Source organism: Cydia splendana, chromosome 15 (genome assembly GCF_910591565.1).
Source record: "Cydia splendana chromosome 15, ilCydSple1.2, whole genome shotgun sequence".
NCBI lineage: Eukaryota > Metazoa > Arthropoda > Insecta > Lepidoptera > Tortricidae > Cydia > Cydia splendana.
Genome location: NC_085974.1, coordinates 15817468 through 15844389, shown reverse-complemented (window position 1 = coordinate 15844389; position 26922 = coordinate 15817468). Strand labels below are relative to the sequence as shown.

At 37.9% G+C, this 26922-nt stretch overlaps 1 protein-coding gene across 2 annotated transcripts; it reads left to right on the top strand.

Annotated features, from left to right (window-relative positions):
* The first annotated feature begins 817 nt into the window (after positions 1-817).
* Positions 818-26922, top strand: LOC134797775 (sarcoplasmic calcium-binding protein, alpha chain). 2 transcript variants are annotated; one of them, XM_063770140.1, is made up of 4 exons: positions 818-975; positions 13945-14111; positions 15853-16086; positions 25852-26922. In XM_063770140.1, exons 1-4 carry the CDS (start codon positions 924-926, stop codon positions 25972-25974), a joined length of 576 nt encoding a protein of 191 aa, XP_063626210.1. In that variant the 5' UTR covers positions 818-923; the 3' UTR covers positions 25975-26922. The 2 variants fall into 2 exon arrangements, with proteins under 2 accessions (XP_063626210.1, XP_063626209.1); XM_063770139.1 differs by having other exon boundaries at positions 13945-14123.

Here is a 26922-nt window from a genome sequence, read left to right as displayed (position 1 = left end):
TTTGATCGATCGATATCCCTGTGAGCTCATGAGCTGTGCAAACCCTTGGAAGTTGGAAGTCAAAAAACCAGACAAGCGCGAGTCGGACTCGCCCACCGAGGGTTCATTTTGACCGAGGGTGACTTTTTAGTATTTGTTGTTAATAGCGGCAACAGAAATACATCATCTGTGAAAATTTCAATTGTCTATCACGGTTCATGAGATTTATACCAGGCTATCCTGGTGACAGACAGACAGACAGACGGACAGCGGAGTCTTAGTAATTCTTAGTCTTGGGTACGGAACCCTAAAAACTACCTACTTATACGGTTTTTCTGGATATGGCATGGAAAAATAAACGATCATTTGATTTGATATTGACACGAAACGACAATTTTCTAAATTATTATGGAGGGAAAGATAGAAAATAAGGTAGACGCATTATGAAATCCCACAGTAATCAGGTCGTGATGAGTCAAAAAGTCAAAGAGTTCGAGGAAGCTGAAAGATACTCCACCACGAGGAGAATAAGTAGGTACCTAATAAGTCACTTTAAGTTATTGTTCAGATCCTATACAACTGGTAGCTCTATGATCAGGAAGAAAAAATCTACATTTAAGTAACATACTGACCAAATTCATAAAATACGAGCTGTAGAGAAGAATAGGCAAACAGCTGGAAAGAGTGGAAAGACGTGAAAGCATTTTTGGCCAAGTTGAACCGAAGACACTTCGCTCGAGCTTTGCGCTCGCTCTGTCAATAACATAAGGCAAAGAATTGTACTCAGGGATCACACTTTATACTGGCAGGTCAGATCCGCCCAGCATGGTATAAGCGATGGGAAGAACTGCCCAGCATTGGTAGTCGGTTGGTAAACGCGCAGTGCAGCGGCGCGGCCAGTTGCCTCGCGACCGCCGCGCCCGCCGCTCGTCTGTGTTGCCACAATGGCGTACTCGTGGGACAACAGGGTTACGTTTGTGGTTCGATTTCTTTATGGTGAGTGTAAATAAAAAAAATCGGTAGAATTTCTTTTTTTTTTAAGTTGACGTCTCGGTGTCTTAAGAAGTGATGAAAGAAGTTCGGATTAGTTTTTGTTTAAGTATAATATTTTTTTCTGTTTTAGTTTGAGCTTGTGTGTTCTAGTAAAACTAAACTAAACGGAGCCTGTTTGGAAAAAAAATATACATAATGTTATTTTTACAAGTAACTTTAAGTTTTCATACTGGCAACATTCAACTTGCTGGTTATAACCGTATGTCGTTAAGTTTGAAACAATCGAGTGCGAGTAACAACGTTGATATTAAGTATAACAATAAGATGACGTCTACTATCTTTAGTTACCTAAACAAATGTATGAATTCTATGATCCTAACTATCATCAATAATCATCATACAAATTTCTTAATCCTCTTTCAAATACACCTCAAATTTAATTCTCCACACACATTGTTGCACTATTTACTTACTTAAAATTAGCTTACTTAGCTGTGGATGCAGTTGTAGTTGATAACCTAGTGCATTTTCATGCTCAGATATTTCAATGATACTTATCTCGTACAGACCTGTTGGTGAAGTTCAAAGCCAGAGCTTTGTTCCTTCCATTTTTTTATTGGATGTGACCTATTTCTGAAACTCTTAGTCGGTTTTTGCCAGCTAAGTGCTCCTCAATTTGGGCAAATACCTACTATACAAGAAGTTGCTTTTTTTTTTGAAGTTGATCAGATATTTAAAACAGGCGATGCCTGTCGAATTGCTGCAGCCAAGACACTATCTTGATCCCAGATACTTCAACCATCATCACTCCAAATATTAGAATACATTGTTACTTGTATTCCCGGTACGCAAATGCCATTGTGTTTGATTGATTATCGAATTAGATGGACCATTAAGGGAATAATTGGCAGTTGTGGCTTCGTACAATGTTTACTAGCTTCACGTTTACTGCCAGGTCAGGTGACCCTGTTCTAGCGGCCAATTGTAATGTGATAGTTGTCATAGTTCCTAATAAGTGTTGCGAATGTGAAGGGCTTGCTTGGGGATGCCTTTGAAGAATTTGGTAAAAAAACATTAGGAACAGGTAGGCGTGTCAAACTGTCTAGTGCGTCGAACAAGTCATACATTCAAGCATAAATTTATCCACTGTAACATTTCCACTTAAAGAAAAGGCTCTCAAGTGAAAAAGGTTTGCGATCATCGAGTTAAGAATACCCGATTACCCAGCAATACCCAGTATTCTCTTCATAAAATCTTGGATCAGGTCTGGAAGCGATAGCAACAGTTAGACCATAATTATCAAATTACAACATCTTATACCTACCTCGACCCCACTAGATCAGGGTCCTCCAAACTCTTTGATCCACGGGCCACATGGTCAAGCATCCGCTTCTGTTTCGCGGGCCGGATTGTATGTAGGTAATTTTACTCTTTTCGCAGGCTGAACCCCCGGGCTGTGGTTTTATGACTCCTGCCTCCTGCTCTAGAGGGCAATAACAGCTTTTGAGATAAAAGTGCATCAGATAACCCATAGAGATAATGGTGTGCACAACACAGGCGGGATCTATGAACAAAGTTGTACCGGTGTCCTTGAACTGCCGGCGTATTTTTGTACTAGCTGTGCCCGCGGCTCCGCCCGCGTGGAATTCGGTCTGTGTCAGTAAGCCCTCTCCCCTGGAGGCGGAACTTGAAGTAAAGTTGACAGATGGATATGCTAGAGGACTGTAGTCCAGATAAAATATTTTACAATTAGATACCACTAAATAAAATTACACTCCAAAATCAATAGTTTTTTTCGCCCTTATTCAAATTTTACACGTGATTCAAACGACAGAGTAGTAGATGTATATCGGACGATACAGTAAGGTATACGCGCGCGAGCGAAAGCGAAGCGGCCTGCCTGGCTAGAGCGCCACCCACTCACCGTGGTCTTCTTCAGACTCCTGAGGAAGACCACGTGCCCCTTGTAACCTCAATGCGTTGCGAGACTTTCGCGAATGATTCGATTTTTTTCGGGAAGGCATGGTAATGCGTATAAAATGAGAGACCCAAATCGTTTGACTCCGCAAACGACCAGTGCCGGATAATAAGCAATTCTAGACCATGGTGCCCCCTCTCCCTAGGGTCATCGAGATTACATTGATTTTTTTTGGTAAGTTGAGTGACGTTCATTGCCGCATTACAGCTGAGAATGGAAATCAAGTCACATCATTTTATCACGAAAATTGACAGTGCTGCAGCAGTAACGTTGCAACAGAGTAATGCTGCTGCAGTCGCCATATCTTAGAAAGTGATTGGAAACGCGAGCGAAGCGAGCGCGAAAATTATTCGATATAAAAACGCAATTTGATAGACAGTTGTAAATTTTTTCTTTTAGTATGGAAATCAGTCACAGAATTTTATCACGAAAATTGACAGTGCTGCAGCAGTAACGTTGCAACAGAGTAATGCTGCTGCAGTCGCCATATGTTATAAAGTTATTGGAAACGCGAGCGAAGCGAGCGCGAAATTTTTTCGATATAAAAACGCAATTTGATAGACAGTTGTACATTTCTACTTTTAGTATGGAAATCAGTTACATAATTTTATTGCGAAAATTGACAGTGCTGCAGCAGTAACGTTGCAACAGAGTAATGCTACTGCAGTCGCCACCCGAATGTCACCTTTACCATATCATATAATGTTATTAAAACGCGAGCGAAGCGAGCGCGAAAATTTTTTGATATAAAAAACGCAATTTGACTTAGAAAGTTATTGAAAACGCGAGCGAAGCGAGCGCGAAAATTGTTCGATATAAAAACGCAATTTGATAGACAGTTGTACATTTTTTCTTTTAGTATGGAAATCAGCCACATAGTTTTATCACGAAAATTGACAGTGCTGCAGCAGTAACGTGGCAACAGAGTAATGCTGCTGCAGTCGCCATATGTTATAAAGTTATTGAAAACGCGAGCGAAGAGAGCGCGAAATTTTTTCGATATAAAAACGCAATTTGATAGACAGTTGTACATTTCTACTTTTAGTATGGAAATCAGTTACATAATTTTATTGCGAAAATTGACAGTGCTGCAGCAGTAACGTTGCAACAGAGTAATGCTACTGCAGTCGCCACCGGAATGTCACCTTTACCATATCATATAATGTTATTAAAACGCGAGCGAAGCGAGCGCGAAAATGTTTCGATATAAAAACGCAATTTGACTTAGAAAGTTATTGAAACCGCGAGCGAAGCGAGCGCGAAAATTGTTCGATATTAAACGCAATTTGATAGACAGTTGTACATTTTTTCTTTTAGTATGGAAATCAGCCACATAGTTTTATCACGAAAATTGACAGTGCTGCAGCAGTAACGTTGCAACAGAGTATGCTGCTGCAGTCGCCATACCTTAGAAAGTTATTGAAAACGCGAGCGAAGCGAGCGCGAAAATTATTCGATATAAAAACGCAATTTGATAGACAGTTGTACATTTCTACTTTTAGTATGGAAATCAGTCACATCATTTTATCACGAAAATTGACAGTGCTACAGGAGTAACGTTACAACAGAGTAAAGCTGCTGCAGTCGCCAACCGAATGTAACCTTTATCATAACTTATAACGTTAACGAAATTTTTTCGATATAAAAAACGCAATATGATAGACAGTTGTACATTTTTACTTTTAGTCCCAACCAGGCGCGAATCCAGAATTTCATACAGAGAAGGGATGGGACAGTTTTCTATCAGCCTAGCTTCGCATAGGGATCGATATTTAAGGGTCTCAGCGAGGTTGTTCTCATACAGAAAAGATGCAAGAAAGCAGAGCTTGGAATTGACCGAGTGAATGTGAAGTGTGAGCAAGGCAGAAGGCGCAGCTGCGAAAGAGGAAAGCTTGGATTTAGATCCACGCCCAAGTGTAACTAAGGCAGAAGATCAACTTTGCCATAAGGCAGAAGACCACGCATAAGACCTTACGCCGAACTGCAAAAGAGTGGCTTGAAGTCGAATCTATGCATGTAATCACGACTCTTCTACTGCTCGCTCTTTGGCTTCACTCGAAAGCGCTACTTGATGGGATGCTTTTAATTTTTCGGCTTTCACGGGGCCCCTTATAACAATTTGACAGTTAGGTCTCAGGATCGCGGCTAAGGAGCAACTCGGATTGGCCGACAAATCTGGCGTGCAAGAGAGCAAAATTCGCTATAAAATCGGTAACCTATGTCGAAAAAATCGGCTGGCCGCAAGCCCGAAAGCAAGATTTTTTCCATGACTTTAAGGGCCTCCGCGTAAGGTCAAATCGAAAGCCTACGTTGGAGATGTTCTTACGTACCCTCACTCTCTTAGTTGATCCCTACGACCCTTCGTTATTAGATGGGTACTTGTACACGTATAAAAGTTTCATGTAGGTACCTACTTCACGACGACTGCAATGCTGATACAGCCTGCGCGTTTTTTTGCCTACGGTTTTGGTGCCCCCTAGACGTGGTGCCCTAAGCAAGTGCTTATTTTGCTTAAAACTCTAAAAGGGTTAATCCGGCACTGCAAATGACAGAGGTCAATGTTTTTTTTTTTCAAATTACCCACCTTCGTGGCCATTATTAAGTGCATAAAGGAGGCGATACCTACGTATGAATATGGATTTGATATAATTACGATTAGGTGTAATTCATGTTGGAGAAAATTTATAATTTTAAATAATTATGCAATTATACGCGTGTTGATATGTCATTTTTAGTTTTCTTGATTACTTAATGTTTACTCAGTTCCCCAAAAGATGGCACTGTGCAATGAGGGGCAATTAAGTTACTGTCGTTTAATTTTGTTGTATTATTAATTTATTAAATCAACATAATTATTCAATTATTTTTGTTGATATCCGTACCCCCTCTTTTAAACTTAGAGTTAATTTAGCAAAATCTTTCCTCGGTGGCTTATTCATGTCACAACGTATTAAATTCAGCGCCATCTGTTAGTTTACCAGGGTACTCAATAGTGGTAGCACATATTTGAAAAAAGTTTGCCCCTCCTTCCTAAGTAGCGCCATAAGATTCAGGGGCAAACTTAAGTCAATCGAGTATTATGGCTACCCCCCCTTTTAGGGGTTGAATTTTTATAGCCTATAACCTGGCCGGGGATTTTCTCGACAGATTAGTAAAGTTTTCATCAAAATCCGTTCAGCCGTTTTCACGTGATGCGCGTTCAAATAAACAGACAAACAGATAAACAGACAAACAGACAAAAATTCTAAAAACTTTTGGAACGTGTTCTGTTATCGATTCTAAGTATCACCAGCCAACTTTTTTTCAAATATCTTCCATGTACAGACTTTCGACCGTCTTCAGCTTTATTATATGTATAGATTACAATACGATATATCTGTCGACGGGTGTTGGGAAATGTTACGAAAGTAGCCCACTCCAATAATATCTAGCTCTATATCTATCTATCGATACCCTGCACTCATTGTGGTGCCAATGGACCGTATCATCGGAGTAGTAGAGGTTATTTTTGAATGAAGATTTTGGGAACTTCGATAGTTGTTTTGATTAATTACTTATCTTAGGTTTGGAGACATGTTTAATAATCGGCTGGAATTCATTTCAGCTGTTATTTGAATTGGAAGTTTTCAATTTGTGAAATAGTACCTAAAGTATTTATTTTGTGATATTCTGAATACTTAAATTATGCGTTCATGATACAAAATTAGAAGTTAACTGTATAATTAATTATGTTTATGGTTTAAAAAAAAATACTGGTAAATGTCATGTCTGTATCGAAACATATCGCCAATTAACTAACTTCTCAAAAGTTTATCAGACTACACTTTTATTCGTGAAACAGTCTTGTTATTACTCCCCGAAAATTTAATAATTTTGAAAATAATAAGAATAAGAATAATAATTATTTATTGCCACACACATACAAGAATATAAAGACGATAAAAGCAAAACGAACAAAAAGACATGTTGAACTAGAATAGCAACAATTAAATTGACTAATTTCTTTACTTATGTTATAAACAAACTATAGTGTGACAATAGGGATGGACTCAGCATTTGCTGTGTTACAGACTTAGCTGTCACGTTACAGCGCTGGTTTTCAATTCATGATACCTATAGGATTAATGGAAACAGGGTCTTGATATTTTTTTATTATTTATTAAGAAGCAAACTATCAAGAAAGGTAGGAACATTAACTTTATTAGTTATTCTGACCTCTTTCAAAGTTCCAAACCAACCCAAAATAACAAGCAATTAAAACTAGATTAAACTCAGCCATTTGACTTCACAAATTGCTAGAAATATAATTTTAGAACGTTATTTACACGAATAGGATCAGGAATCATCCGTGATAGACAGAATATACAGACTGACATAGCTTGCCAACACGTCTAGATAATTTACATACAGTCAGACTGCCTCTTGTTAGATTATTGAACTATAGGTAATGGATGACGCTGACGCATCTATAGTTCGTTTTTTTTTAGCATTAGAAATGGTAAACAATCTTGATGTGTCTTTTAATTGAAAAATACATATTAAAAATAAATTACGGCAAATATGTAACAAATATGAATCTAATACGATCTTTCATATTCTTCTGCTTTCATAACTAATAGTTACTGATTTTATAAAAAGCGTTTTTCAATTAAAAGACATGTCAAGATCGCTTACCTTCTTTCAAGTTCTGTCTAATGCTAAAAAAAAACGAAGTATACAATATGGAAAAGAACTTCATAAGAATACTTGTGGTGTTGGACTGTTGAGGCTTCCATGGACGGCGAAATAACTATATTCTGGTGGAATTCGACATCATCAACCAGCTTGCGCTTAACTTAAGCGACCGTCAAGGAAGAGGAACTTATATCCAGTGGAATTCCTTAGCTACAGGAGCAAAGATTTGCCAGAGAATGGTTTTGGATTGGCAACTACATCAACTACATGCTGCTTTCATTCAGCGCTTCGTTCTCCGTTTTCTAAGCAATTAAACGGTGTGAGGTTTTAGCGGAATTTCATTCCTCAAGCGCTCCATTTCTAAGATTTTTGAGGAAAACAGTCAGGAGTTTATAAAAAAACGAGTGTTCAGGATTTTAAGTCTATCTTTCCACCGAGGTGGATCCAGCGGAGCGGAGAAGAGATGTGGATTGCAACCAATGCTTTTGGCTGATTCCCACACGTACGCGTCCCTATCCTCTCATCTCTGCTCATATCTGCCTCAGTGGAAAAGTAGTCTAGAGTCGGTACCTGATACGCTTCACGCATGTTGTTCCGTACGTACGTACAGAGTCAGCTGCAGAGAGAGGTGACCCCCCCCCCCCGTGCAAACAAATTTCTATGCAGGGGGGGTCACCTCTCTGACTGTACATTTGGTACAATAGGTAAAGTTCCGGGAAACTGATTGGATGAAGCCAGGACCTTGATTATCACAGTAACAGTGCAGTTGGTTGCAACATATTTAATTTTGCGTTAATAGGTTACATATTATTATGTTTGTAGCTGTCTGTATCATATACTAAAAAAATGCGCTCGACCAAATCTATGAACGGCCTTGATTACATCTAGCCTGTGGCCTTAGCGAGGGCATAGATTAGGCGGAAGGACCTACAATTTAAGATTGGTTGAACCTTAGGTACATAGAGACACATGTTGTTAATATTTACAGTTTACTTCAGTTAATACATTTGCGTGCTCTACGTTCGTTTTCAGGAAATTGAAATACAGTAAAATGTAGGCAAATATCGTTACGAGTAGAAGAGCAATAAAATTAGAGGTAATAAATTCACTTTATGACTCTGAAATGTTAGTGGGAATTTTTATATCCGCCATGAACCTAATATCGGGCTAGCCTCAACTTCACGTGTAGAAATGCGATGTCGTTTGATGGGTTCATCAAATTTTATTGCGTTTTCTTAGACATTACTTACATATTTCTAATTGAGTGTCTAAACATCATAGCAACTGCGAAATTGATTATGTATAGATATTCAACATAGATTGGCATCACACAACATCCGGTGTAATAATAACTGATTTTCTAATTGATTTTAGTCAAAATTTAATTTAATTTGATCTAATTAAATTTTTTTGTGCTACATTAATTTGGATGCTTTTATATGAATTTTAATGTAATATTATTTAATTTTATTGAATTTGCATGTTTCCTGTATTATAGTAATATAGTGACAATGCTAATTTTAGAGGAGCGGGATTTCCTGCCACAAGTATTTCATATGCTTACTAAGAAATTCCAACCTTGATTCTTATTTTGTAAATGATAAGAACGAAATAAATCATTTTCATTTTCATTTCATTTTTCAATAACTATTTAAGCACAATTGAAAAGATAATAAAGGTAAAAATAGTTCAATTTACTGTAACTGGTACCAACCAAGAATTAAAAACCTTTGTATTTGCTTTAACAGAGTAGAGCCTCTACCATCAGTTTTAACATTGACATAACGCTCACGTCTACGTAATTTACTTTCTGTACATCTCGCTTGCACTATTGCTCGCATATGCGAGTACGAGCGAGATGCATAGAAAGTAAGTTACGTAAACGTGAGCGTTATGTCAATGTCAAAACTGGTGGTAGCCGTATAGGTACCAAGCACACTTATATAAACAAAGAAACTTTGATTTTACGTTAAATATGCCCTTTGTTGTATTGACTTCGCTTTAATTCACAACCAATTTCGTAATTATTTTGTATTATTTCATTAAACATTCTAGGTTTAGTATAGGTAGGTATCGTCAAGATATTGAAGCTTTTTCTGTTAAAATATTCATATTCACAGTACCGTCTTTACCATAAGGGCACACGGGGCCCGTGCCCAGGGCCCCCATCCTCAGGGGGCCCCGAAAGACAGCATATTTGATTACCCATAATAGAAGATCATAGATCGTAGAAAAATGTTAGTTTAATTCGCTTTCTTCACATTTCAAAAGGGCCCCGAATTCTTATGTGCCCAAGGGCCCCAGCATAGTTTAAGACGGCCCTGCATATTCATTCATTCAATAACAATTTATTAGTCCTTTCATGTTCAAAGAAATTCATGTCAAATAAAGCTCAATAGAAATTAATTACGAGTAGGTACATTAACTTTATATGAAATAGTCACTTGTCAGGACTGCATGGCCTTACGGGCAATAAGAATGGGGCATAAATGGGGCCGGTATAGCGGTGTGACACCGAAAATCAGCGCTGCGGCTTACCGTCGCAGCACTACGCTGAGTGGGGGTCCTATTTAACGTCTTATGTGTCTATGTATTTGTAATTTAACTGGTTGGTTGACGTAAATAAATGTATTTTCTTTCTTTCTTCTGTCTTTCTATCGCTACAACGCGATTGGTTGATGAGTTCGCATCACGCGCGCGATTGGTCGCAACTAGTTGCGTTATAGACTGCACGATTGGCTCGAATTCGTGAGTGACACCGCTGAACTCGTGCCATTTTTAGTGCCCGTAAGGCCCGTCCTGAGATACATATACGTCGATGGTCACTTGATTTTTCGTAGTATCTGTCATCCCAATACATTTTTTTTTGGCATTTGTGGATGGATATGCGATTGCCATCATGGCTAGGCTCTCAGAGGGCCCACCGCGAACCACGAAAATGCCTCTCTATCGCTCTTAGTGTTCAAGAAGTAGAGAAGTCTCTGCTCTCCTGGGGCTAGGCTATATAGTCCCTATACGCTAGTGGGACTTTACATACACCTTTAAATTTCTTCTCGGATGTATGCAGACTTGAACTTCTCTAGAAACGAACTTCGCTAAATTAGGTTGTCTGAAATGACCGACTCAGTAAGAAGGTATCGTTCCTAATTCTTGTTGTATGTTGTATGTCATGTATTGCCATGCATGCCCAAAGTCAATGGAATCTCAATCTTAACCCTACAATGCATACAGTTCCATATATGGCACAACCGAAATATGCGCGAATTGTGTCAAGAATCAGGTAGGCAGCGACATCTGTTATACCTTGAAGGTTACTTTACACTCAAGGCTACTTAAATAGTTCGGCGTGTTGCCGCTAGGTAGCAGTATTATACCCAAAGTGTCGGACGATCGGTCAAATTTCGGGAGTTGGTGCAAAAATCAGTTTTGACAAGTTTCGAAGTGCGACAAAAAAATCATTTAAAAGTTAAACAATAAGAAAAAAAATATATTGTGACTGTTATACTGTATATTACTCAATGGTAAGTTTAATTTTATAGTTCTGCAATGTTTAGATAGCTTCGAGCAATATTTTTCAAACGTTCCCGATATGGTACACCATGCATTGAGGTTCATATTGCTTACACAAAACAAGTAAGGAACGCTTGCACCTGTCAGAGTCTTTATGACGTTGGCATAAGTTTTAGTTTGGCATAATCTGTAGGAACGGTTATTTATGGTTTTACGGCACACTCACGTTAAAATATGTATACATTTGAGAACTTCTGTCCAAGGTATAAGGCTCAAAATCGTTAACCTTTTTTTAGAGCTCACAACAGCTGATTAATTAATAATTATGAATAGTTTTTAGATGATGCGAAAGTAAATCCTTACGGAATGCAGATAATGAGCATTATTTATCATTTTTATCAATCCTTTGCAAGTAAAGATGATCGAGATCTGGATGATGGGATATTCGAGTGCCGATAGTGAATTCATCTTTGAAATAATGCGGGCAACAATAAATCAGGCTTCTGAAGTAGTTTGCGACTCAGAAAATAGTCGGTCGTCATGTCCTGAGTTATTTGAGCTGACGCCAGTTACATATGACTTATTTTTAAATATATCACAACTCCATACATCGGAATCACCTGTCAGAATTTCGGAGTTGGTATCAAGTTCAATAATAGATCACCAATGTGTTCCATGATCACCTGCACGTCCTATACTCTAATTCTGTAAAGTCCACCTACAATACCAGAAGTTTTTGTAATGCTGATGCTGGTAATACATCACCAGTAGAGCTTCAAGCTGGCCTCATCAGGACTAAATAAAAATACAAAAATCTCGTCAAAAACATCATGCCAGGTCGCTAAATCCACAAAAGTCACTTAAAAGCAATCCACAACCATAAAAACTGTTGATAGCATTACAAAAAGAAATGGAACATGTAAAAACGAAGATGTGCCATATATTTCTAAATGTATATTCTCTATACCTTAATGCATGGTGTTCCACATATGGAACACAGATAAAAAACCTTTTATTTTCCAAAATATGCGTTGTATATTTTTTTTATTATTTTTCCCTAAAAGTAAACACATTTTTATTTCCAAAAACAAAAAAGTCATGCATTGTAGGGTTAACTTGAGTCCTGCTAAAGTTTCCTGTGGGCGCAGCACGGTTCCATTTTTATCGTCTATCACTATGCGCGTCCCTTTCGCACTTACATACTTGTTAGAACGTGACAGGCATGGTGACAAGGGATAAAAACGCGACCGTGCTACGCCGCCTGGACTTCAGGTTCATTTTAATTTTTTTCGACAATATAGAGAACATCGATTTTTATACCATAATGTGATGAATGAGGAAATACATAAATAACTACCTACATATAACAAAGTTAGGGATATAGGTATTAGGTAAGTATAGATTTGTCCGTCGATATATCTGGCAAATCTGTAAATGTATGGTGAGAATTAGGCACATAGATGTGTCTGTATTGCTGATAATATCAGCTTTCATGTATTTTGCAGTCCTCAAACGGCTCAAATCCACAACACAAGCCACATTGACCGTTTCTATCGTCGATTGGCATAAATCTCCACATATCGCAACTGCGCTCAATCTTCTGTGTCAATTATCATTTCGAAACGAAGGTTCCGTAGTCTTGGCATAGACTTACTATTAAATTAATACATCTATTGTCCACCCCGCCAAGTGGCAGGCAAGACGAATTTACGCACCGTTGCGACACTGATCGGTGCTGAGCCAAATTTAATTTAATTGTAATAAGCTGATAATTAATTTGAATTAGGTGGCGATGATTGCATTGCAATGTAGCCGATAGAAAAAAGAGCGTGCTTCGATCATTTAACTTAAAAATTGCTATCTACATTCTAAATTATTAAAATTTTTGCTTCATATTTTTAGAAAGAGAAAAAGGACGACTCACGTTAGACCGGGCCGTGTCCGGGTCGGAGCTTCCGGCGCTTATATACTTTTCTATGACAGGCGATCACGTGATGCTTTCCATGGAAAACGATGCGCCGGAAGCTCCGGGTCGGACACGGCCCGGTCTAACGTGAGTCATCCTGAATACCTAAAGCAGAAATTAGTTTTAACACTGCAAAATTATCAAGGAGACCATTGGGATATTAACAAATCAAAAATCTGCTAGGTACCATTTTCACAAGTATTAAGAAATGCTCCAATTGGTAATTATTGTAAAAGGTATATAATTGTTTAAATAGTCTCTGACCACGTTAACTTTGCACAAAGTTGGCAGTAAGAATAGGGATATCCCCTATAATCTCAATACTTGATGTAGCATTTGGCATGAAAATTGAGCGTGGTCTGACTCTACCGTATTCTCGCGCAAAAAAAACAACGGGTTGCACTCCGGGAGTGCCGGCAGAAGTGAAAACTCAATGACATTGTAACAGTTTTTCGATCAGGTCACGTGTCCGTCTTACGTCTTACGAATCTTACGGTCACGTGACCTGTCGCGAGTTTAACATTTTTTCCCCATCACAAAAAGTACACAGCGCCGCTAAAGAAGTTTTGACTTCAAAAATTACCGATTTTCCAAGGCGGTTACGTTACGACTGTTAATGCGCTTATACCTCACTTCCGACCTACTGTCATAATTATTCTTTTAGGGCCACACTAGCGTCTCCCGAGCGTCCGCACTCAACTCTATGGCTGCTACTCGACGCAACGTTGGCGCAACCGCGCAGCGACGCCACGCCATTTTCCATAGCGCCGACGCTCAAAAGATGCTAGTGTGGGGTCTCTCTTAGAGCTCAACAAAACTTATAAAGCAATTTCCCTTCTTCCAGACATCGACAACAACGGCTACCTCGACGCGCACGACTTCCAATGCCTAGCCCTCCGCTCGTGCGTGCTGGAGGGCAAGGGGGACTGCTCCGCCGCCCGGCTGCAGAAGTACCAGCACATCATGCTCAGCCTGTGGGAGGAGATCGCCCAGCTGGCGGACTTCGACAAGGTTCCTGACTATGTCGGTTATCCCCTCCTTTACATACGCCTCGCAGACAACGCCAGCCTTTTAGGTTAAGTTGGGGGTCAAATGCTTCGGGCTAGGATTGGTTAGACAGCAGAGATTCGTCACTGTTTTTTTGTGAAATAAATAGTCATACATACATAAATATTAAACCAGTCTTTAAGGAACCGCTAATAGACTAAATTAAGCTAAATCAACTGGTTGGACATTCCACAATAAGGTCTGCTTTGTCGAGGCCGCGAAGAGTATGGCAGCTACACTTAATAAGAAAAATGTAATTTTCTGGAATAGCTAGGTTAAACAAGTAGCCTGTTTTTCGCCTAGTTGCAATTTTGCGTATTTACAGCAGTCAGAAGTCACAACTGATAGAGCAATTAACAACCACAATATAGACTTTGCAAAGCAATCGTCAAAGGTAATAAGTATCGGTTTCTTAGCGCCGATTTGGCCGTTAAATATGGGACTTAACAACAAAATAAAGTTCAATCTGCATCCTAGGTCGAAGCATTTCTCTCTTTACACACTCCACACACACGCTACTCTACGTCTACTATTCCTTTTTCCAGTCGTTGCATGAACTACTCGACTGTAGAACTCTTTCTTCTCTTCTGCCGTAGATGAAGTAGGTTAGTTGTAACTAACTAGTATTGTTCTGTTATCGATGGTACTAACTTACTAACACATCACTTATTAGAAAGAGAAAAGCAGGTCCCTCCTTGTACCGCTAGTGTAAATTTCATTCGATATCGTGACGTCACGTTTGCGTTAAGTGTCATTTTGTATGGGATTTAGAGTTTCCAAACGTCCGGCTTGGCGCGCTGGTCAAAATTTCATACAAAATGAGACATAACGCAAACGCGAACGCACGTCACGCTGTCGAATGATATTTACACTAGGGTTTCTGGGATATAATTAATGGTAAAGTAAAAAGTTAAGTTAGAGATGTCTAATCTCTTTCTCCCTATCTTTGCACTATATTTGATATATGTGTAGAGTTTGTGCGGAAAGAGAAGAGTCGTGGAATGTAAGGGAGCCCATACATTTCACGACTCTTCTCTTTCCGCACAGACTCTGCATGGTACAAACACGCAGCAGTAGACTTCTCCTGCTTAAAAGTAAATTATTTTTGTGAATATTTTTTATGATTACATGTAGGTAAGTAAATTTAGGCTAACCAGCTCACAGAATTCCACTTTTCTCTTTCTACCACGTCCGTAGGTCACCATCATAGTAACAAAGTAACACAACGCAATAGCTACTGCACAGCTTCCCCAATTACCGGGTGGATATTCAGCGCTTATACAGCGTTTTTTCGTCATTATCCTCAACAGAAAATAATGTTACAATTACAATACCAGGAAATAAGAAAGAAAATAAATGAAAATTAGAAAGAAACAAAAGATATGGCGTGACGCGTGAAACTTGCAACGGAAGATTTGGAAGAAAATTTATCTCAACGGTATAGAGTCCGTTGAAGCTATCTCTGCACCTACTTGGTAACGACAAAGTGTAGTAGCGCAGTGATAAACGTCATATGAATTCATGTGAATATAATGTTTAAGATGGCGTTTCCACACTTTGCCGTTTACCAAGTCTATGCAAAGTTAACTTAGGTAGGTAACTCTGTGTTAACGATACCATAATGTTGAGAACAATGACGCTAAATGCCGTTTAAAACGCTGGAACATTCACCTGACCAGCACCCGCTCACCAACTTAAATTCCAGGACGGCACCATCTCCGTCGACGAGTTCAAACAAGCCGTGAAGAACAGCTGCGTGGGAAAGCGGTACGAAGACTTCCCTCAGGCGATGAAGGCGTTCATCGAATCCAACTTCAGAATGATTGACATCAATGCCGACGGAGTCATGGGGGTCGAGGAGTACAGATATGACTGCGTGCAGCGGATGGTGGTGGAAGACATTAAGGTCATCGACGATGCTTTTGACACGTTATTAAATGTAAGTATTTATGGTGTTATGGCTCCTGTACACGATAGCCCAGCCCTGGACCAGCGAGATGGGATGGCCTGGCGATGGTTGATGCGCTCTCCACATGCTGGCCCTGTATGATGGCCCATCGTGTAGAGGAGCCATCAGATAATGGTGTTATTGTCAGCTGTCAATAAGGCAAGGCACTACTGGCATAAAAATTAAATTTGTTTTTTTTCTTATTGACAACTGGCAAAGTAGATTATTTGTCTTGTAGCCCTGAATTGGTGGTCTGACGGTGTGGTGAAGGCAGGAAACCACTTACGTTCGCTCAGTGAGAAAGTTTTTCTCTTCTATGATAATAAGGCTGTTGTAATAAAATATTCAGTATTATAGATTTTAGTGTCATAGTTAAAACCATTTTTTTCTTCTTCTAAAGTATATAAGAAAAATCCGTTCAATATCACGAAAATAGAAATCTGTCTGCCCACACATACTGAAATGTATTGAGGTTGGCAACTCTCTAAGGTTTTTATAGATGGCACTAGCGTCCATATTTCCGCTGGTTCTAGTTTTGTTCTATGGGATTAGCTTCCAGGCCTTAAAATTCCAAAACAATAAGAAATTGGTAAAATCTATACTCTAGCGCCGGCCAACCCCATTGCTTTACAATAATTACGAAGACTGGGCGAAACGATACGTCCTTACAAAATACCGTGAAATCGTACAAACAACGCGATAATTACTTTACTAAGGTATCATTATAGAAAACCAATATATCAAGAGGGATTTTGTATACAAATTATACCTACCTATCCTACCCTATCCTATTATATCACGTTGAAAAATCAAAATTGTAAAAAAAAATCTACACAGTTAAGTATTTCACCTTATTCAAATGACTTATAGCAACGTATGGTCTTATGGTAAACATAAAATACTTATTAAAGATCATAAATTCTGTTACAAAACAAACGAAGACTACACGTGTCATACGTCTTACTTGACAAATGATAGTCGAACGATAATTATACTAATTTTACTTTGTGTCACAGGTGATAGTATTCCCTGTACTTTGTCAATGGCCTCCGCGTCACATTAATTTTTGATGGGTATTCCGCTCGCAAGCTATTTATAATTTGACACTGGAAAACCAGTAACATAATATAGAGTGACGGTGTTGTCATAAGGATTATGAAGATTGACATTAAAGAATGAGTTTTTCAGCGCTGCCGTTTCTCGGCGTTTTAAATATTACTACTTATATTTTTCTAAATTAAATTTGTACGATAATCGCACTTACATCTTGTATTCTAATCGCGGAACACAACTCAAAAGCATTCCGGTAAATCTAAACATAGCTGTACCGTAGATTGTAGAGTAATAAGGGCCTCTTCGACCCGTCAGGTTGACAAGTTGTGACATAGCCACGTAAAATAGGATTTCTTTAAATTACGAATTGCCACATAAGTACCAAATTGTCTTATTTCGCTTTAAATTTCTTTTAAATCCCTTTTAGACGTGACCTATAAAAGTAACTGAGTTGACGTTAACCAGAACCTATCTTTTACAACACCTATCACAGTTTTGATCGGAGTAAATCTTCTAAATCTCTTTGATTCTAACCATCACTGTCCACGTAAATCTCGTAGGTGCATCTGTTATTAATGTGTTTATGTTTAATATTAAATTAACGTGGGAATATGAGGTACCTATACTTGCGGAATGTGACGAAATCACGTTATAGTTCGTTTTTTTTTGCATTAGAAATAAGGTAAACAATCTTGATGTGTCTTTTAATTGAAAAACAAATTTTATAAATAAGTTACGGCAAATATGTAAACATTATGAATCTAATACGATCATTTTATATTCTTCTGCTTTCATAAGTAATAGTTACTGATTTTTAAAAAGCGTTTTTCAATTAAAAGACATGTCAAGATCGCTTACCTTCTTTCAAGTTCTGTCTAATGCTAAAAAAAACGAACTATAGTTTTCCTCGAATTCCTATTTACTGCTAAACAAACTGTCTCATAATTTATTAAAACCATCGAATATTGCGCACAAAGTTTTCATTAGGAAGACCCACGGAAGAAGCAAAGTTTTCAAGCTTATCACTATAGTTCGTTTTTTTTAGCATTAGAAAGAAGGTAAGCGATTATGACATGTCTTTTAATTGAGAAACGATTTTTAAAAATCAATAATTATTACTTATGAAAGCAGAAGAATATAAATGATCGTACCGTAATAGATTCATAATTTAATGATAACTTTGTTTTCCGCTTACTGCTCCTACACTAGCTACTTAAGATTAGAAATTATTTTACTAAGGTAGGGCACTCAAGGTCTATTAACACATATAATATTAATATCACATTATTTTTGTATAAGACTGTTTGTTGCCTTAAAAAAAAAATTGTCACATTTGTTACATTATTTGCCGTGACTTATTTTTAAGACGTGTTTTTCAATAAAAAGACACATCAACCTTTTTTCTAATGCTAAAAAAACGAACTATATTTACATCTCATAAAACAAAGTCCCCCGCAGCATCTGTCTGTTTGTATGTTCGCGATAAACTCAAAAACTACTGAACGGATTTTCATGCAGTTTTCACCTATCAATAGTGATTCTTGAGGAAGGTTTAGGTATATAATTTGTTAAGGTGTACCCGTGCGAAGACGGGGCGGGTCGCTAGTTACCTTATATACTTTCAGTTACCTACCTAAATAGCTAGGTACTTCATTTTCAGTTTTATCTAAAATGAAGGCAAAAATAAAACTTACAGCATTCAGAATTGGATTCAAATTCCAAACACGCGTCTCACTACTTTTTTTCTTTTCAAATTAACTTAATACCTACGTAGATACACCGAGTGAAAAATCATTAGTAAACTCAACCAGGAATTAAAAAACAGTTCTGTACTGGGGGAAAAAAATGAAGTTTAGTAATAATTATAGACGTTTCACTATTTCTGTAAAGTTTATTTATTTCTACAAACAGCTCAGTAATCCTAAATCTAATTTCAACAAACAGATAATAGAAATTGCAAGAACTAATATTAGAAATTGCAAAAGTCAATTTGTTCCTATTAGTTGACTCTCCTTGTCCCCGGATTAAGTTTATTTTTGTAATTCTAAGTGTGTTTTTGTTATCCTTTTCTCTCAGTGTACGCGTAAACAAAACACATACCTACACTAATTGGTTTGTGTTAACACTTGCTTGCGCTATCGGAATAACAACCCAGGAATAGGGCGTTTGGCAAGTCTCGAAGTAGATTGATGTCAATGACGACTCAGTGGGCGATTAACAGTCGATCGGCAGGATTGATCACTTGTGTGGGACGCACACTTTAGTATGTACAAGCTCAGGCCAGCTTTTAGCTTTAGACTGTCGTCCCTGATATGAAAAGCTGACAGTTTGCAATACCGAGATTAGCAGTCGATCGGCAGGATTGATCACTTGTGTGGGACGCACACTTTAGTATGTACAAGCTCAGGCCAGCTTTTAGCTTTAGACTGTCGTCCCTGATATGAAAAGCTGACAGTTTGCAATACCGAGATTAGCAGTCGATCGGCAGGATTAATCACTTGTGTGGGACGCGCACTTTGGTATGTACAAGCTCAGGCCAGCTTTTAGCTTTAGACTGTCGTCCCTGATATGAAAAGCTGACAGTTTGCAATATCGAGATTAGCAGTCGATCGGCAGGATTAATCACTTGTGTGGGACGCGCACTTTGGTATGTACAATCTCAGATTAGCTTTTAGCTTTACACTGTCATCCCTAATATGAAAAGCTGACAGTTTGCAATGCCGAGATTAGCAGTCGATCGGCAGGATTGATCACTCGTGTGGGATGCACACTTTGGTATGTACAATCTCAGATTAGCTTTTAGCTTTACACTGTCATCCCTAATATGAAAAGCTGACAGTTTGCAATGCCGAGATTAGCAGTCGATCGGCAGGATTAATCACTTGTGTGGGACGCGCACTTTGGTATGTACAATCTCAGATTAGCTTTTAGCTTTACACTGTCATCCCTAATATGAAAAGCTGACAGTTTGCAATGCCGAGATTAGCAGTCGATCGGCAGGATTGATCACTCGTGTGGGATGCACACTTTGGTATGTACAATCTCAGATTAGCTTTTAGCTTTACACTGTCATCCCTAATATGAAAAGCTGACAGTTTGCAATGCCGAGATTAGCAGTCGATCGGCAGGATTGATCACTCGTGTGGGATGCACACTTTGGTATGTACAATCTCAGATTAGCTTTTAGCTTTACACTGTCATCCCTAATATGAAAAGCTGACAGTTTGCAATGCCGAGATTAGCAGTCGATCGGCAGGATTGATCACTCGTGTGGGATGCACACTTTGGTATGTACAAGCGCAGACCAGCTTTTAGCTTTACATAGTCGTCCCTGATATGAAAAGCTGACAGTTTGCAATACCGAGATTAGCAATCGACCGGCAGGATTGATCACTTGTGTGGGACGCACACTTCGGTATGCAGAAGCTCAGACCAGCTTTAGACTGTCGTTCCTGGCATGAAAAGCTGACAGTATACAATTTCAGGCTGACGAGCGATCAGCAGCCAATCGGCAGGATTGATCTTAGGGCAACATAGAACAGCTTTAAACTGTCGTCACTGAACTGAAAAGTTATGTTTTAATCCTACTCTCGGAATCCAAAGGTCACGTACCTAAAATTATATTCAAGTGAATGTAGCAGTTGTACCTACGAGTAGGTGTTGCTGGTTCAATAACAAAAGAAGTGCTGAGTCGTATTTTCTCGAATAAGGCAACGTGAACTGCTTGCATAAGAAAAGAGGGTAAAAGTAATATATAAGGACTCAAAGTTTCGTATTTTGAAAGCAAACATGCCCCACGTCACATCAGTAAATATTTAAATACGGTTTGTTTGTTGTGACGACTTGTATAACTTCAAACGCTTTAAGCGACTAAATTAAACGCTGGAAAGTTGTAAAACGAGATGTAATTTGTTGGTTAAATATTCAAATTGTTGTTAAATAATCAACTTGTCCATGTAGGTACTTATATACTCGTAGGTACAGTCAGCAATCTTTGTATATTCATATTCTTTTATTCATAAAATTACAAACTTAACGTGTCAAAATGGTAATTAATACTTATAATTTGGTCGATTTCAGTTAAATTACAATTCATTAAAATAATATTCATCAATTAAAATAAAATAAATCAATATAAAAATAACACAATTCAAATATCCAAATAAATAAAATATATAAAATTAGATTACGATTAAATCGTTATTATTATATTCATGTCATAAAAGGCATTTCTAGACAGCCATTTTATTAATTCAGAGTAGAATGTCTGGTCTTGTGCTAAGCCAATGGTTTTGCTGATTGACAATCATGACGATTAAAGGATAGAAAACGATGCGCCGGAAGCTCCGTCATCTTTTCCTTAATACGCACAATCAGTGATTGTATGTATTAATCGTCATCTTTGTCAAGTCAAAGAACTTGTGGAGTTCTGTGTATAACAGTGTCGTGTTGAAAAATTTTGTGAGTCTAAGATATTAAAAAAAAATCCGAGTAAATTGATTACAATTCGAAAGTATCAACGTTATTAGCATTTCTTAATAAAGTCTTAACCATGTTTAGGTACCTACAGTTGACTAAATTTAACGTGCACCGATTGGTCATAAAGCTTTATCTTCGAATACAAAAGACACCAACTTTACTATATATATAAACTCAGCTGCAAAGAAAATAACAATCCTAGTTTTTCACATATAAATACTGTTATCCAGCGAGCGTATTTTATTAACTTTAGCGTAGCAACAGCGTTTACTCAACAACCAACAACAACAGTATTTATTTCACAAACATTATAAATTATCCAGGTGACGCTCATATTACGTAGCTTCTATGTTGATAGGGAAACAGAATGAAGAATTCTATTATAACATACGAGTACGTCCCGCCTAGGGCTTCCAATACCGGGATCCCGGGATCCCGAAATACCGGGATCCCGGCTGTTTAAACGCATTTTTCAATACCGGTATTTTTTAATGCAATACCGGGATGCCGGTATTTTCAAAAACAAGGTAAATGTGCCGATTTTACCGTTTAAAATCCAATAAAATGATTAAATTCGGCTGTATCAAGAAGATTGTAATTGTAATTGTAATTAGCCTTTATTATTGAAGTTAGTTGGTACATAATATATATTAATTCGGTTTCATAACTTTAATTTCAACTCGTCCTTTGACGTAGGCCTCCTCCATAGCTTTCCATTTGTTTCTTTCTTTTGCTGTTTGCATCCATTTACCTCCTCCTATTCTTTTTAGATCATTCGACCATCTAAACGTTTGTGGACCACTCTTTCTTTTATTATATCTTGGGCACCACTCTACAAGATCCTTTGTCCACTTATCTAGGGTTTCTCTCATCATATGGCCTGTCCAGCGCCATTTTTGTTCTTTTATTATTTTTGTTTTTGATTTTGCATTGATTATGGACAATTTGACTCTGTCTCTAGGTTTTATATTAAGTATGCTTCTTTCCAGATAGTTTTGACACACATTAAGTTTTTAGTGCTGCTTTTTTGTAAGTCCCCAATTTTGGCAACCGTAAGTTAATACTGGTATTATAAAACTATTGAAAACTTTAGTTTTCTGCCTTGTTGGTAGATTATCAAGAAGATTACTTGCCCATTTAATTAAAGAAGATAATTTAATTGAAACAGATCTGTGCATATGCGTTAGATAAATATTTGGTGATGAATTCTGATGTTCAGGATATGATATTAATATAACTAGTTCTTAGAATTATATCGAAAAGTAGAAAGAAATGAGCAAGGAATTGTAGTATGGCAAACTAATTGTTGGTGGCAAATTTGAATATAGTTGGCTGGTTTATTAGGTTGAACTAAAAATGTGACTGGTGAAGTCAACAAGATGGATAAAATGATTGCCAACCTGGAGGGTGGAATGATAACTATTGCAGATGGCGATTATTGTTTAATATCCTAAGCTAGGGACATACATATCTTTATCTGGTGTTACAGAGAGCCTTTTTTAATAAAACTCAAAAAATTCAAACGATTCGTAGTCAATACCGGGATCCCGGGATCCCGGTATTGATGAAGACAGTTTCGGTATTAATACCGGTATTGAAAGAAGTCCGGTATTTGGAAGCCCTAGTCCCGCCTACCGAGTTCCGAATAAAATGCAACAAAACACTCTCGTTGGCCGCCCGCCAGTTTTGTGCGATAGAATCAGCTTTCCTTAATTATGCGGTAATAGTTATATCATTTATCAATCTTCCTAACTGGATTACCTGCTAAATAATAGACTAGTTAGTAGTTATCATACGTTTCGCACAATCAAAGCTCAAGATCCCAAGAACTTCTTCAGACTTATGGAGTTATTTGGTTAACACGAACCAAACTACCAAAAGATTTTTTTCTGACGTTTTACATGTAAATAAGTAAAGTTGTATTCAGCCAAAAACGTGTCTAGTGATTCTCGTGACAAGCTCGTGACCTTCACCAGGTCGTCAGCCCACCTTATTGAAGGCTTCCCACGTAGATACTACCATTACTACCATTGAGTCATTCCCGCGTGTCACTGCTGACGTCAAAGAACAAATAATGGACGAATTTTAATTTTCGACAATAGATATGTATCATCGATTGACCAGCGGGCTCAGCACGGTTCCATTTTTATCGACTATCACTATGCGCGTCCCTTTCGCACTTACATACTTGTTAGAACGTGACAGGCATGGTGACAAGGGATAAAAACGCGACCGTGCTAAGCCGCCAGAGAACGTCATACACATATGACGAGAATCGCCCGCAGTTTGAGATCGACGAACATTTGACGAACTATTAAGTACGCTGACTTAGCGACCTAACGAAAATTTTACGCCCAAGGTTGGTATTCCATCTGTCCAATTTCTTGGTCCAATGTGCATTGCATCTCACTCTCTCACTAAGCAAAATGTGAGACGCAAATACACATTGGACAAAGAAATTGGACAGATGAAATACCACACTAATACATGTCATGTACTTGCCATATTGTCAATTCGATTGCAATCTTTTGTTAAAGCCATGGCAAACATTTAAAAAATGTCTTGTATAAGACAATAGAGAATTAATGGATAATAAGTATAATAACTGAAGCATTATGTAGGTACAAGATAACACATACAAAATGCAATCTGTGACGCAAGCCCTTTGTAGGTGGGCGGATTCGAAGCTGCTGGAATTAAAAGAATGCTATTATTTTGTAAGTACTTGTTGGTCCATTGACAAAAACAAAATGAACCAGCATCGTATTTAATAATACGCCATGCTTTCGACAACCGATGAATTACCTAATAAAGGGGCCCACTGATTAACAGTCCGCCGGCCGGTATCGGCCTGTCAGTTGTTCGGAACTGTCAAAATTTTGTTCTAACTGACAGGCCGATACCGTCCGGCGGACTGTTAATCAGTGGGCCCCTTAAATCCCATCATGCTGGACATCCTTCGATGACTGATGATGTTCGTACCCCGGTGTTTCGGTTGCTGGAATGATTTCGTAAAAAATATTTTTCACCTCAGCAGCTCGAACAAGGGTACTTTGCTTCTTAAAAACAGTGAGCAAAATGCGATTTTGCTCACTGAGTGAGACAAAATGACATTCAAGTGACCTTTATAGTCAAATGTCATTTCAACATGCGGGGTCTAATACAAGTTCGAAATACTTGGGTTCTATTATCTCCGTCCCTTTCACACTGTTAGCAAAAAGAAACAGACGAAAAAAAGTTCAAACGACATTCAACGGTATATTGACTGTTTATAATAGACCCCCGAAAAACTTCAGAACGCATCGTTCCAAACCACGTACGAGTTCCGTACACAGATTATCACGCAAAATTAATTATTTTACTTTCAAGAATTTCTACTATAGTTGACAAATATGTAGTACGTATCCGCAATTCGGACCGTATCTTTTACAAAGATTTTTCTTACAAAAAAAAAGTTGTCAGTTGAAGTGTCAGTTGATGTTCGTTATTTCTATATTATTTTACTGAAATGTATTATTAAATACGTTTTGTTTTTGTGTTCGATTGCCGTAATTAAACTTAATTGTTTGTATATCTTAAGAAAACATGAGTGCATAGGTATTAAGTGACGAAGAAGGATTACATTTTTCATGTTGTCTAATAGGTATGTTCTCACTGCTAAGGTGAAAAATTTTGTGTACTACACGAGATCAAAGTTATTTACATCTCGTGCGCTTTTGAGTCCCTTTACTACGCTCAAGATTCTAAATTAGATTCACTCGCTACATTATAGAATCTTTCGCTTGCACGGGACTCAAAATAAGCACTCGAAGAAATATCAAACTTTGATCTCTTGTTGTACAAATAACTTTACCAACTTTGTTTATTATAAAATAGTTACCACACTATGAATTAAATATAGGTAACCTACACCTACAATTTCACCTACAGGTGAAATTGTGCTTAGAAATCAAAAATACTTTCTGTTACAGTTATTTTTAAATTTTCGGCTGGTCTTTAACATAGGTGCCCGCTATGGACATCGGATGACGGTAGCATAACGTAGGAGGAAACGGGGTCATTAGAAGCATGATTTTTGATGATTTTAGGGGGGGGGGGGTCAAAAATCGTCAAAAATCGATGACGTAACTTATGGACAGCCCCCTGGGTGTGCTGATGTTCCATCAAGTTCAAATTCTACTCGTAGTATGTTCTGTTCTCTTACTTACAAACCTTTCCTTTCAGGATGACGACAGGAAGAAGGGCGGCCTCACCTTAGCCAGATACCAGGAGCTGTTCGCGCAGTTCCTTGGAGACGAGAAGGAAGACTGCCAAGCGAAACACCTCTTCGGCCCTCTAGAGATATAACCACCTTAGCCATAGACTTACAAGTTTAGCCCTTAGGGCTTTAGCTGTGACTGCTACACCTACACCCAGTTGAACATTAGTAGCCAGGTTTCTGTCACTTGACATGAACTTTGGCGATAGTTTATATGTACTTAGATGGGCAAACTGGGCAATAAGGAATAAGAATTTTAGTTCGTCATAGAGATTTCGTGAATCCACAATTATTTCAGTACCTGGCCAGTTCGCGGGCAGACATGTTTCTATATTTACGGAATACGCAACGTCGGTAAATGACGCCAAAAATACATCATCGCCGCGTCGATACAGTCAAGCGAATAAGTAAACAAACTGGCCATAAACAATTAGGGCGCAGAAAAAAAATGGTTTATCACCAAAATTTTACAAAAAAAACGTCATTCGCGCGCGAATTTTACCTAATTTTTTATATATAAAAATATACTACTCTCTCTACTTAATGAAACCCTACTTAATGAAAAGTCTACTTAATGAAACCCTTTATTAAGTTTTAAATGTTTTAATTGGTTTACAATTGGATCGATTCCGCTATGTAACGAAAAATTGTCACACATTTTTATGTTAGACTTTCGTTACATAAAGTAATCAAGTCAATGTAATTTTTGTATTTTTTTGATCTATTTAAATCTGTCTGCTATGACTTTTAATTCCTCGATGGCCAGTTACAACACAATTCTTAGTACGAGTATTATAAACTTTAGTGTGCGTTTTAGTTTTTTGATAGTTTTAAATATAACTCAGTTCTGATTATCCCGTCCCAGCACATCACAATGTGATCTTATTTTAAGATATTTTAATATAATATTTGCAGTGAGATTTAACGTTAATTTTTGTAAGTTTGTTTTATTTTGTTTGTGAATTATGGAATGTTGGTACACCCTTGTTTTTACTGTTCCTGTGGTATCATTATAATTATAAGAAACGAACGACCAA